Source organism: Epinephelus fuscoguttatus, linkage group LG17, assembly GCF_011397635.1.
Source record: "Epinephelus fuscoguttatus linkage group LG17, E.fuscoguttatus.final_Chr_v1".
Lineage (NCBI taxonomy): Eukaryota > Metazoa > Chordata > Actinopteri > Perciformes > Serranidae > Epinephelus > Epinephelus fuscoguttatus.
The window spans coordinates 12,028,550-12,043,218 of record NC_064768.1 but is presented as its reverse complement, the minus strand read 5'-3'; the positions used below and the strand labels follow the sequence as shown (position 1 = coordinate 12,043,218).

Genomic DNA, 14,669 nt, shown 5'->3' with positions numbered 1-14,669 from the left:
CCAAGAGGATTTTTCTTTTTAATCTCTGAGTTTGGAATAGCCCAAATGTTTCTCTGCTTAGATAAAGAAAAATACAGCTGTATTTTCTGGTACACATAGCAGAAGAGAAGGACTCCTTGATTTTCCAAAAAAAAAAAAAAAACATGTCCTGATTAAACAGCTTCCTTTAAAATGTTAGGTTACAATTATTTTATTTAAGTCTTTTACAAAAACACCTGTCTTGGCTTGGTTATATGTAATCAAGTGAGGTACTAAATTCATAGTTTCCCCATCTTCCACAGCCACAAATGGCTGTTTAGATCACATTTAGAACAGTAATGTTAGCCTTTTTCCTCTTCTTACAAGATAGCAGACAAGGCAGTCCTTAGAAATGGATCTTTCAGGAGATCTGTCCCAGAATACAGGTGAGATGTGGAAGAATCTTGCATTAAAGTGGGAGGTCATTCAGAGTCCGACAGGACAATTATTTCATCCGGGTCACACTGGGTGGCCACATTGACCTGGAGAAAAGAAAAAAAAAAGTGCACGATTAGAAAATGTGCACTATGTATATGTAATAATAGAATTAGATTTAATATTCATCAACATTTTTATTTATAAAATATACCATTTGTGAGAGATGAAATTCTATTTTATTCTGCTCTTAATTTGAGGAAGTCTGGAGCACAATCATTAACTGAGGTGCGTTTTTGTTTTTCTAAGGCATATTCTGAGCTGTTCACACTTTAAAAAGGACCTTGTTTGTTTGAGGCAGACAGGAACATTCAATCTGAAAACCTTTCTGTCAATCTAGAAACCTAACTGTGATCCAGCTTTTGACCATCACTACGATCACCAGTGATTCTCATCTCTCTGTGTGTCCCCACCTTGTTTTTCTTGGGAGGCGGTGTCGACTGTGAGCTGCTGACCATTTCCTGGGTTGGAGTGTCTGCTCGGGTTGATTCTACCTGCTGTGGAGAATTGCAGCTGAAAACGCCCATATCCAGAGAAATGTCTGTCTCACTGAGGAGGGAACAATGGGTGCGTGGATGTAGAGTGGGATGGAGGGACAAGAACATGGAGAGAGAAGTGAAGAGGTAGAAGTAGATCAACAAAAAACAAAACAAAACAAAAAAAAACAGACTTCTCTGATAAAACTTCAGTGAACTAGAGCTACATCTAACATTTTACGTGAGCTTTGACCTAAAGCAGAACTTAAAAACTGGCATTGTAAATTCAGATTTGCCATTTCTTGACTATGAAGTCCCAGGCTGAGTTTGAGAAACTTTTTCAACCTACTCTAACAGTTCATAGGTGAGAGAAGGTGTTCACAGCACTGATTTAAGGGATAAAAACTAGACAAGATCAAAGTCCATTATTTGGTGAAAATCAATCGAGAAATACAGATGTCTGGAAATGGTTAAATTAATGAGTGTTTTGCTCACACACAATGAGCACAGTCAGGAGGACTCGGAGCAACTTAATTACTAAAGTTTAAGTTAACAAAACCGGATATCTGCTGGCTACACCAGAACCCCTGAAATTATAGTCATTGCCTGCAGAGGCTAAATCATCATCAGACCAATAGTGGATGGGTTCCAAGATTGTCAATACACCGATACATGCGCATTAAGTGTACTAAAATGGATTTATACCTACTATGAGAAATACATGAACATGTGTTCATTATATGTCAGATATTACCATAACAATATTAAATAGATTTATGTCCTAATCTACCACCAACAGAGTCTTACAGTACCTGTCATCGATGAGTATGTGCTTTGTATTTCGGGACTTCTCTGATGTTATGTCCTCCCTCTTCCTCTTCTGGCTCCTTGTGGCTCTGATGCTGGGTGGCGGTGACGTGCCATTGGTAGTGAGTGTGTCACGATTTTCTACAATAACCACTGGTGACAGGGGCTGAGACACCCCATTGGCTGCTGCCGGTGACGCAGGGTCCTTTCTAACTTTGCTGGTGCTTACCAGCACAACTGAAACTTGATTGGAGGAATCCACAGGCTCCTCTAATCCTGCATGGTTACCATTAGACAATGTTGTCTGGTCATCTGTCTGCATTGACTGTGATTGGCATGGGCTCTGTCTAGGGGACGGGATATCAGACAGTTGGGACTTGCTTTGATCAGAAAGAGGACTAAGCCCACTTGTGACTGGCTCCTCATGCTGATCTTTCACACTTCCTTCCTGCTCTGCAGAAACGCTTCCTGACAACTGATCCATCTGATCGTCCTTGTTGGTACCATCAAAGGCTGGTTCTGCCTCGTTGCCGTCGTCGTCCTCGTTCTCATCGTCGTCTATAGAAAGTGGGAAATGAATGTAATGAAATCTTTGCTCAAGGTCTCTGGCACCCTGTCATCAGGGTTTTACCAATCAAGTGAAAGAAAGTGCATAATGAAAATATGCCACAGAGATGCCCAGGAGATATTCATCACTAATGGAGGCATTCTAAATAAGACATTCACAAAGTGGAAGGAGACTTTTTTTCCCTTTAACTTATCATTATGGAGTAACTGTTAATTTGCGCAATGTAATAGTGACGGATAGGAATGTCTTAAACAAATGCTTTTGCCCCCTTTCACAATCCACATCAATTAATACTTCTAATTTTTTCTAGATATAAAGTGCATAATGCGCACTTCAAGTACTTTATAGTTACAAAAATCAGTATTTTTGCCCTTCTCACTGTCTCAAGGGAATTTCTCTGTCCCTTTAAAGGAGTATTCTCCAGTGTTTGCTGTTCCAGTGCAGCATTTGTTATCTGAATGAACTGTATTTCATTGAGTGTTTATTTTTGTTGTCTGTACATTTTTTGCACAACCCACATTAATAAATTACTCGCATTGGCTTTTTGCTTGCAGGTATTTTGTTGCACTAGCATGGGCATCTTGAGTGTGACAGACCACGGTCTGCATTTTGCCATCTTTTATGGCTTGGGGTGTTTCACAGGGGGCAGGGTGCTGAGTGTGGGGACAGATACCCTTTTTCCATTATAGTGGACTGAATTGGCTTCATTTAGTTTGGCTGGGGCAGCCAGCCTAGCACTGCAGAGCTTTGCATTTCCATTACAACAGAGTGAACATAAAACCCTAAAATAAAGCATATATCTTAAGTAAAAACAGGCTGCAGGAGAGAAACTAAACTCCAACAAGAGAGATTCAGTGAGAAGCTGCAAAAGTACTGAGAGCTGAAAACACAGAGACCTTTTAAAAAGCCTTTCTCTCTGGTGAGTCAAGTCTCACAATAAACACGGCTTGTTTCAGAACGGGGGTCACAGGGGGTTGGTTGCTGTTGGCGAGACGTCACCACTACCTGCTTGAGGGCGGCCAGCTTTTGGACCTACTCTAGAGAAGGTCCATCTCTGGCGCAGCTCAGCATGGCACGGCCTGTCTAAACTGATAATGGAAAAACCAATCGGCGTGGCTTAGCTTGACTTGGCGCAGACACAAGAGGTAATGGAAAATGGTTATTGCGATACATTGTGATTTATTACCTTTTTTTCAACTGCTAATTATAAACCCAAAGGATAATTTTGTCAGCATTCGTTTTATCTAACAAGATAAAGTCTTTTTTATCTCACCTCAGTCATTTTCACTGTAACAAAACGGATCTTTGGACTGAAAAAGAAATTGAGAAAAGTATACTATGTGTACTATGTTAATTTTAATGACACTTGGCATCGATATGATATTGCCACACAAAAATATTGCGATACTATGCTGTATTGATCTTTTCCCCCACCCCTAGTATATATGTGACTTTGCTGATTTGGTTCAGACTACAGAGCCTCCATGTTATTATTTTATTACTTCCAGAAATATAGGCACAACTCATAACCTTCTGCTTCAGTTTAAGTTCTTTGCATTTACTGTCCCCACAAGCCGAAATTGTAGAGCCCTTTAATAAACCATCTTGAAGATAATTACTTGTTGAAAACTATACCAAATTATGTTTTAGAAATATGTAGACACTGTTTACCAATGGCAGGAAAACCAACACTAGCTTCACCATCAACACTTTCGCATTTCAGAAAGAAAAAAATTGAATTCATATCTCTGCTCTAACCTGGTCCATCCTGCTGAGTGCTGGCCTGGATCTCTTCCTCAATGTCTGGGTCTGATGATTCATCTTCTTCGTCATCCTCCTCCTCCTCCTCCTCCTCCTCCTCTTCTTCCTCTGCCACTCCATTCACCTCTTTATTTTCTTCTCCATTTTCTGATCTGTGGGCCTGAAAATAAGATGTGTGAGGGTCAGACAGGACCAGATAGCCAGGGGCAATGGAAGGGAGCATGAAAAATGGAACAAGAATGAAAAATAAATTAATAAATAACTGTCAGAGACAGTCAGGTGTTGGCCCCACACCAGGCAACACTTTTCATTTAAGTGAAACAAAATTATGATACATTTCAGATTCCTGTTTTCCAACCCCCATCAGTAGTGGCTGTTGTCTTGCTGTTTGAAGTAGCAAGGCAGTGTTCTTTCATATGAGTTTTATGCCATTTACTACAAGTTACTGACCATTTTCCCAATGCATTTTTTTTCATCTGATGGCAGCCACTGGTTTACATTTATTTCTGACAGCTATGAAAATCTTGCTTGCTGTGAGGTAGGTCATTCACCATCAAACAAATATTATGGGAGTGTTTATTTCTATATAGCATTTATACAATGTTGTTGCGAAGGAATGCAGTTGAAATCTCAGATGGATTTAACAATTGTACCACTACGGTGTATTCATGTGTCGACAAGAAGATCTGTCACCTAAGACATTTGTGTTTTATACACAAATATGAGGAAAGTCCAATCATGGACTGAAACGTCTGCACTTTTTGCACTCTATGCACATTTTTTCACTGTCTGTACAGCTCTGCAACTTTTTGTTCTGTGTGCAAGTCTTGCCTTGCTTCAGTGTGGTATCTCTCTGACTTCCACACCAGAAAAGAAGACAAAAATGGGACAATTTCTTAAAGCGCAGCCCATCCCATGCCTATCAAACACTGAAAGCAGAGCACGCCGGTGAGGATTTTCCCCCCTCCCAAGATGCTGTCATACCTCTTTTTCCTTGTCTTTCTCCTTGTCTTTCTCCTGTCGTTTGGCCCTCTCCTGCTCCTCCGTGTCCTCTTGTTTGACGGCGTACTTGGTGATGACCTCCTCCAGACGGGACAGAGCCTCTTCTCTGTTTGCCCGAAGCCGCCTCAGCAGTGAGGGGTCTGACAGAGCTGGGTCTGCAGCTTTAGAGGGTGGTGGAGAAAAGAGAGGAACAGCAGGTGAGAGGAGGGATTGATGATGACAAAAAAACAGAGGAACAGGCAAGAGCAAGAACGGAGGGGTCAATAAATTAAGTTAGATAAGCTTCAAGCAAGAAATATCAATTAGGAGCTGTGTTACTCTTTTTTTTTTTACACTTTTATTGAAGGCTGTAAAATCTGAAGACAGGTTAGCTCTTTAAACAGTACAAATCATGTTTCTATTTACATATATTGTATTTTATACATGCTTTATCTTTTTGAATTGGTAAGGGCCCACACCCACCAAGCCAATGGTCAGCTCAAGAGCGCATAATATCAAAACAAGCTTGTTATATTAGGTAGGACTATTTCTTAGCCATTGAGCACTTTAGCTGAAACCGTTTATTATTGTTTGTGGGGTTTGTTTTGCTAGTGCATGGTGAATATTCTTTGTTCTTTTGACATTGGGTTGTGTTGGTAATGTGCTAACTGGCTAACTAGCATCTTGAATCCGTCCTGTCCGTCTCCTGGTTTCCCTTTTTGAATGAGGAATACAGACTACCACTGCCTGCTGGTACGGAGAGTTATTTCTTCTTAGGTAGGCACTGAACTTGTGTGCTAGTTGGCTATTTTATGTAGTCTTCGGGGTGTGTTAGGGGCAACTGTTTGGCCAAGATGTAGGCAACATGATGTGACGCAACAGTCAGCCTCTGCTGCCACTAATTCGTTAATAACAGTTTAGCGTGTCTGGGCCTTAACAGACCAAAATAAGTGTCAACATTTATCCACCTCTAAACCCATGAAGTCCTAGGCATTTTCATGTTGGTTTAACAATTATTTCCATACTTGCATGCTGCATGGGACAATGGATGGTTACTGAAGTGCCCAAAAAGGTTTGTTCTCTTTGGTCCAAAACAGAATAAGGGTGCATTTTGTGATGTATTCACTGTTTGTTAGTTAACTAAACTAATATTCCTGCCTGAAGCCTTACCAGGCTTGTAGGGGTCAGTGAGCCATGAGCCGAAGTTGTACACCAGGTCCAGGTGACGTCTCTCCTGTAGGCTGCTCCCTGTCTCTCTGAAAGCCTCCTGGGCGATTTGGTTTAGCTGTTTTCGGCTCAGGCACAGGTTGTGGCGCACATTGGCGCGCAGCACCTGCTGAAGGATGTCTTGGTAATCTGGAGGGTTCCTCTGCGCCTCAGGGCTGTTGATGAAACGTTCAATCTGACAGGAGGAGGGAACATAGGATATCAGATCAGGAGCATGTCAGAATAACCCACATGATGCTGAATGACACAGCTCCCCCTAACCTCCTGGTTCAAAAAAATGTAAGATTAAACTACTGACAATATGATATAAATAACTTTACCTGGGTCATCACTAGATCGTACTGATTTATATCAAATTATTGTTAGGTGTTCTGCTTTGTATTGTACCTAGATGTTTGTGAAAACCTAAATAAAAAATATTTATAATGATCATTATAATAATCCCCTTTATGCAAGATCGAGGTTAGCTGTAATGTTTTTACACTCAAGATTCAACATGGTAGATGATAGGGAGTCTAGGGACAACCTGGGGAACCCAGGGTCAACAGCCTACGTAAAATGAATATTCCTGAGCTCAAGACATACCTGAGGGGGTAAGAGCTCATTATTAGGGATGTCACAAGAACTGATACTTTGGTACCAGTCGATGCCAACATTCCAAAAATGTAATGATGCTTGTTTTTGTCCGGTACTGTAGGTACTGGGGATGCAATTCTTCCAGCTCCGACAGAGCAGCATATACGCCTACAAGTGTTCTAGTCTGCTATTGAATGCCCGATGACGTTGATGGAGAAGAAGAAAAAGAGGAAGGAGAAGAGGAAGAGGGAAAAAAAGAAGAAGAAAAAGAGGAAGAAGAAGAAGAAGACCTACCAACACGCCCCACCTCAGCTCATGTTTTTAATTCTTTGCAATGGGAACACTGTGTATTTACACTTTGCTTCAAAGCTTAACAAGGCACTGGACAAATGGCCTACCATGGAGAACTTACTGTCAAATCTTACATGTACAAGTGCTGAACAACAACAACAGCGAAGGAAATACAGTACAGGCCAAAAGTTTGGACACACCTTCTCATTCAATGCGTTTTCTTTATTTTCATGACTATTTACATTGTAGATTCTCACTGAAGGCATCAAAACTATGAATGAACACATGTGGAGTTATGTACTTAACAAAAAAAGGTGAAATAACTGAAAACATGTTTTATATTCTAGTTTCTTCAAAATAGCCACCCTTTGCTCTGATTACTGCTTTGCACACTCTTGGCATTCTCTCCATGAGCTTCAAGAGGTAGTCACCTGAAATGGTTTCCACTTCACAGGTGTGCCTTATCAGGGTTAATTAGTGGAATTTCTTGCTTTATCAATGGGGTTGGGACCATCAGTTGTGTTGTGCAGAAGTCAGGTTAATACACAGCTGACAGCCCTATTGGACAACTGTTAAAATTCATATTATGGCAAGAACCAATCAGCTAACTAAAGAAAAACGAGTGGCCATCATTACTTTAAGAAATGAAGGTCAGTCAGTCCGGACTTTAAATGTGTCCCCAAGTGGAGTCGCAAAAACCATCAAGCGCTACAACGAAACTGGCACACGTGAGGACCGACCCAGGAAAGGAAGACCAAGAGTCACCTCTGCTTCTGAGGATAAGTTCATCCGAGTCACCAGCCTCAGAAATCGCAAGTTAACAGCAGCTCAGATCAGAGACCAGGTGAATGCCACACAGAGTTCTAGCAGCAGACCCATCTCTAGAACAACTGTTAAGAGGAGACTGCGCGAATCAGGCCTTCATGGTCAAATAGCTGCTAGGAAACCACTGCTAAGGAGAGGCAACAAGCAGAAGAGATTTGTTTGGGCCAAGAAACACAAGGAGTGGACATCAGACCAGTGGAAATCTGTGCTTTGGTCTGATGAGTCCAAATTTGAGATCTTTGGTTCCAACCGCCGTGTCTTTGTGAGACGCAGAAAAGGTGAACGGATGGATTCCACATGCCTGGTTCCCACTGTGAAGCATGGAGGAGGAGGTGTGATGGTGTGGGGGTGTTTTGCTGGTGACACTGTTGGGGATTTATTCAAAATTGAAGGCACACTGAACCAGCATGGCTACCACAGCATCCTGCAGCGACATGCCATCCCATCCGGTTTGCGTTTAGTTGGACGATCATTTATTTTTCAACAGGACAATGACCCCAAACACACCTTCAGGCTGTGTAAGGGCTATTTGACCAAGAAGGAGAGTGATGGAGTGCTGTGGCAGATGACCTGGCCTCCACAGTCACCGGACCTGAACCCAATCGAGATGATTTGGGGTGAGCTGGACCGCAGAGTGAAGGCAAAGGGGCCAACAAGTGCTAAACACCTCTGGGAACTCCTTCAAGACTGTTGGAAAACCATTTCAGGTGACTACCTCTTGAAGCTCATGGAGAGAATGCCAAGAGTGTGCAAAGCAGTAATCAGAGCAAAGGGTGGCTATTTTGAAGAAACTAGAATATAAAACATGTTTTCAGTTATTTCACCTTTTTTTGTTAAGTACATAACTCCACATGTGTTCATTCATAGTTTTGATGCCTTCAGTGAGAATCTACAATGTAAATAGTCATGAAAATAAAGAAAACGCATTGAATGAGAAGGTGTGTCCAAACTTTTGGCCTGTACTGTATGTCAATATATTGTAAGCTATATCGTAAGGTTTCTTCAACCACAAAAATCTCATGAACCCACATTAACCAGTTCTTTGCATTGGAGGCAGATCATTAGGGATTAATAATAAAATGTAAATTTCACTGATACTGGTAACGACTACTACATTTCTGGCATCATGACGTGCCTATTCACTACTTAAACTTACTATGGGATTTCTATGTGGTTAGAGTTAACAGGTATCATATAGTAATTGTATACTTATTGTTATCTGTGCTAACTTTCAGAGTCAGATTTGCATGTAGTCCTGGGTGGAAGCAGGACTCAGGTAAAACAACCCAGTAACACTAATAGTAAACACAAAGTTTTACCCGACCTCTTACTTTCCAGAACACTGCAATAGTTTGAACCAACAACTAGCAGCTCACCTTCCTGTTGATCTCAGGATAACGAGTGCTATTGTAGCGGATCCTCTGCTCAATGACTCGACCTGTTAGTGTGTTGCAGTTCTTCAGTTCACACAGCTTTTCATAAATCTTCATCATCTGAAAGAGAAGATGACAACAGGAAAAACAGGTGAGACTAGCTGTCATGAATAAGCCAATGGTTCTTTTTACAGCTTTCAGCAGTGTTTATAACCAGTGGACACCCATGCTGCATCAAACTCCAGCCAAACCTTGCGTTTGAGCTTGTGTTCCTGGATGTATAAAGATTCCTCATTTTCCAGGTCATCTAAACTCAGCTCGGCCTGCTGCAGCCGGTGGATCTCATCATTGTACACTTTCAATAGGTTCTCCAGGTACGCAATCTGAAAGAAATTGACAACAGATATGAAGGGTTAGGTGTTTGCCAACACAGACTTGTCATCATAAGTTTAGGCATATAAACCTGGATGTTTGTGCTTATTTCTCAAGTTGTATGCCAAGGATGAAAGGAAAAAGACGGCAGAGGAATTAGCTGTAATTGATTAATAATTTCTAAGCTAACAAGTACGAACAGGTGAGGATTACATCTTAGTGAGGTACTAATAGCATTATGGCATTAGGTTGAACTGATCAAAATCTGATTATAATGCCTTTATGTGGGCATTAAAAACAAAAAAAAAATTATCACAAGCCCATTTACTGCACAGTGAGCTGACTGAAATGAGAGCACACTCACAAATTACTACCCTTGTTTAAAGATCATTTAACCTTTCCTTCCGCCTATATTATCCACCTGATTATAACTTTTTTCATACTAGAATTTCACCTGCACATCTCCGTTCCTCTTCGACTGCTTGTCAGACTTTTTACACAAACCTCTATTTAGAAAAATTGTTCCATGTCTCAATTATAATAAAGCGTTTGTTTAAACAAAACACCCCTGTTTTTACTCTTTTACACTTTACTGTCTTTAAGGCAGGGGGTGTCCAAACTTTGTCTACAAACTGTATGATAGTCCTGCCATCATGAAGTAAACAGAAAAAAATTACATAGTGAACTCGCTTGTTCACTACAGACTGTTAAAAATCAGTCCATGGACTGATGAACTTTGGACATGCCTGCTGTAGGGTAACTGTAACTAAAAATAATCACAATAACTGTGTAATACCATATAATGTGATACCATGAAACATGATACTATCTGAGATGATTATTAAGCTCACAATGTTGCAATCCTAATCAGCTAAATAAATAAATAAATAAATAGTCAGGCTTAGTAGTGTTCAACACTAACCTGTTTCCTGGATGCCCTCTTTGCCTTTCTCTCTGCTTCCTGTACCTCCTTATTATTGCCCTCCTGCAGCCCTGAGGTGGAAGGTTGCTCATCCTCCACTGTTGGTTTCACCCCTTTCTCTTTCTCATCCATCTGAACTTTAGCCTCGTCTTCCCCTTTTGCCATATCAGAGGTAACCTGTACAGAATTTGATGTTGAGGTAGAAGGCCCAGGCTCAGCCTTGGTGAGTATCACCCTCTTCTTGGCTGCATGCTGCCTGAGTGCAGTGCACAGTTCATTGATGAAGACAAAGGTTTTGGAACGGTTGGCCTGAGCGCGAGTCAAACATCGTCCCAAGGTGTTCCTAAACTCCACGGATGAAAGATAGTCCGGAGAGGCCTTGGCATGCTTGGTTTGGAGGAAGGTCAAGACCTCCGGGCAGTCCTGGGTGAGAGCTGAGCAGTACTCCACAAACTGGGAGAAAGGAGAGAAGAAAACATGAAAACGGAGAAGGCATGGTGACAGACTAGGGAAACAAGGAAAGAAAAAGAAAAATACGAACACATACAGCAACAGCACATTGCGATTCAGGTTTTCCCAGTTCACACCCAGTTTCAATTTATTGTCAATGTAGTTACAGCTCTTCAGTGTAATACTTTTGTCAATAATTAAGATGGATGTTTGCATATCTACAAAAACTTTTGGGAGTCAGGTGCTAGGTACAAAGATCAATGCAATGAAGAGCAAAAGGGTATTAGCACATTGGAATAGGATTCATGACATCTTCAAAAGGGAGCCTGTAATTCCAATGTGTATACTAATTATTAATGTATGTGTTAAAGAATAGTACAGCTACCGGCCAAATGCTAATATACTTTGAAATTGACATTTGTCTCAAGTTTTTACTCATACAAGTATATCCCAGCCACTTTGGCTTATGCCGCTTAATGTAAGCTCACCTCAGTGAACAACCTCTGATTCTCTGCCTGAAGAACATGCGTATGCTTCTTCGCTGAGGCAAAAGGTGACTGGGTAATGTGGGTAGGGGTAGGCTGCTGAGCTTTGAGTGATGAGACACTTTTGGCTTGATGTTGAGAGGACGAGGTGGAGGCAGAGCAGGACTTTGGAAGATTCTCCTCTTCATCGTCATCATCATCATCGAGGACTATGATCTTATCCGCCATCGAGGCAGAAGCCACCGCCATGCAAAATGTTGGCAATTTCTGCTTACTGAAATACAAACAGGGAGAATGTTGATGAGCGCAACTGAAAATACAAGATGTCACATAAGCAGCAGGATGCTGAAGATCACACAGTGTAAAAATCTGCAGTTTTCTGGTGGAACATGAGGGATGTGGTGGGTTTGTAACAGTACTGACGGCTGATGACTGATGTATAACAATCTCAATCTGCTAGTACATAAGACTGTCACAAAAATGGAATGGAGTATATAGAAAAATATTGGCTTTAAAAGTGTGGTGGAGTGAAAGTGAAAAGTAGAATGAAGTGTTAATACTCAATAAAATTACTTCAATATTGTACTTAAAGGGGAATGCCACCTAAATTCAGAATCCAATATGCTATTTCCATGGACAAGGAAAGTTCAATCAATATTTGTGAACATAAGCAACTCTCTGTCAAAGCCAGAAACCAGAGAAGTAAGTATTGCTCTTGTGATTGATCGGGGCAATGGGGGGCGTGAGCAAGTAACAAAACGTGTAGCTCAGCGTGTGACGTAAACAGTGACGTGGGAGGGAAGCCGCGGCTGGTCAGTCCTTCGGCAATTCTCTTGTAAGTCAGCCCGTTCTTCACCGTCCCCGTCATTTGACAGTTAATGGCCTCTTTGTTTGCGAGGACAAGGAGGGCGCGCAATTCCTTGTCTCCCCAGTTGCTCATCTTTACAGTGTCTGTCAGGTTTGTGTTTCCCTCTTGCTACTAGCTGCTCACTAATTCCTGCTATCAGCAGTTTCCTGTTTATCCCCCACCAGTGGGTCACACCTGCGATGTCATCAACAGCTCCTCCCACAAGTCTTCAACAGCCCCTCCCGTTGCGGAAAGCTGCCTCTGTCTGTTTAAACAAAAATGGTTCCGCCAATATGTCTACCCTACAAGGCGGAAAATTGGGCACCTCGGGTAAACTCGCCAATCCAGCCCTGTGTGTCTAAACGCTCACAGCTTGCCGGCAAAACAGCCCAACATTCACGGAAAATCTGGCAGTGTAAAAGGGGCTTGAGTTTCGGTACAAGTCAGAAAACAGTTAATGTTGTAAGATATACCAATTCAAGCCTGGTTAGCCATTGTTGATAACATCAGATTACAATGTATTTTGCTCATACAAACAAATTACAAATTGGACAGTACTGAATGTATGACTATTTTATTGAGACACAAATAATACAGAAGTGCTGATAAACAGTATGTTACTGCAGTTTTCACTACTGTTGATGCACAGAGCAACCATATTGGATTTTGAGGTCGGGATTGGTGAAGTTCCTCCAGCATTCCGAATTAGAAATTCAATGTAAGGGTCCAGTTGAAATTTCCAACTGGGAACTCTGAAAATCCGACTTCCCAGTACAAATGGAATGCACCATTTATACCATATGACATCATAAATTTGAGTTTTAACCCTCAGTTTTCGGATTTGGAAAAGAGTTGGTTATGCTGACTAATAATTTCGGCCTGTCTTTGACAATAGGAAAAACATGTATGAATTTTGAAAATAGGTGTAGTTTCCCTTTAAGCAGAGTACTTGTGTAAATGTAACGTTACTTAGTAACGTTTCTACCACTGCCCATAATCAGGAGTTCCATATGTCCCACACCAGTTAGGGTCCCGTATTAACACAATAATTCTTGGGCAAGCAAAGAAGCCATTAGCATTACATAGTCTGTCGGTTTAGGAAACGTGACAGTCAAGTAACTGTAAGTGAAACTGGACAGCGACGTGACCCAAGCTTGATGACACATTACATTACAGACAGATGGCAAATTAAACCACAGCTATTGTCAGGAAATAAAGGTTTGCACACTCATACATACCGACCTCTTGTTTATAAGCTGTTTGGCAGGACGACAAAAGAGGATGATGTCCCACTTCGTTGCACTATAAAAATTCTGTTTTCGAGTTAGCTAACGTTAGCATTAGCTAACTAGTTAGCATTGTGACCAAGTAAGTCAGCTAAGTAAGAAAATAGCGAACCAGAAGAAAAGCCCGTATGTTGTATTTTATGACAATTTACGAGACAAACAAATCCGCGATACTATTTAAAACCTCATTTTAATCCCACCGACTTTCTGTTTAGCACAAGCTCGTTAACTTCGCTATGCTGTCGACTCTCTTTGTCGAAAGTGTAACCGCTCAAGTCGTGTCAACAACTATACCTTTGATTGGTTGATAGATGGTCTACGGTCAGTAATGTTGTTCCCCATTGGGTGACATAATCCGTTGAGTACAAGTGATAATATGTTTGTTTTTTATTTTTTAAACGCCGATTTATCTACATCCAAGAGGAAGTGAATGAAAATATTAGAATTTAAAATTACATTACCGATAATTTCAAACGCCGACTTTAAGGCAAGTGCATTACCTTGACATAATCAAAAAATAAAAATTGAAAAAAAAGAGCCGTTTTGCGTTTTCAGTTAATCTCATAAAATCAAATACACATAAATATTTTTATTTCTATATTAAAAATATAACATGTTTTATCTGCATACCCTGTAAGCTTTTTTATAACGTTAGTTCACGTGCATTTATTAATTACTTAATAATAAAGACATAAATAACTATCTGGCGAGAGGTTGGGATTAAGCAGCTCTGTTTCATCTGTTACTTCATTACTTTGTATATTGTCTGTTTCTTCAAACACTTAGTCTTAGTTGGGTATTACTCCAAAAAAAAAAAAACGTTCGCCATGTAGTCTTATTCTGAAAAAGAAACCGGAAGTTGCAGTTGTTCACATTAATGCTATCTTGCGTTTGACTAACAGCTATGGAAGTACAGCAGCCACTATGCAGAAATACTTCCAAGCCTTCCAAGCAGGTTTTGACAATCAT

General features: G+C 40.9%; 1 protein-coding gene across 2 annotated transcripts; it reads right to left on the bottom strand.

The window, feature by feature from the left end:
• Positions 1 to 13,966, bottom strand: daxx (death-domain associated protein). Of its 2 annotated transcripts, none has more exons than XM_049602709.1 (11): positions 13,653 to 13,966; positions 11,571 to 11,841; positions 10,633 to 11,085; positions 9,590 to 9,721; positions 9,342 to 9,458; positions 6,217 to 6,448; positions 5,050 to 5,228; positions 4,063 to 4,225; positions 1,742 to 2,294; positions 867 to 1,002; positions 1 to 500 (listed from the first exon to the last, which is right to left on the bottom strand). In XM_049602709.1, exons 2-11 carry the CDS (start codon positions 11,814 to 11,816, stop codon positions 441 to 443), a joined length of 2,271 nt encoding a protein of 756 aa, XP_049458666.1. In that variant the 5' UTR covers positions 11,817 to 11,841; positions 13,653 to 13,966; the 3' UTR covers positions 1 to 440. The 2 variants fall into 2 exon arrangements, with proteins under 2 accessions (XP_049458666.1, XP_049458665.1); XM_049602708.1 differs by having other exon boundaries at positions 13,657 to 13,966.
• Positions 13,967 to 14,669: the final 703 nt, after the last annotated feature.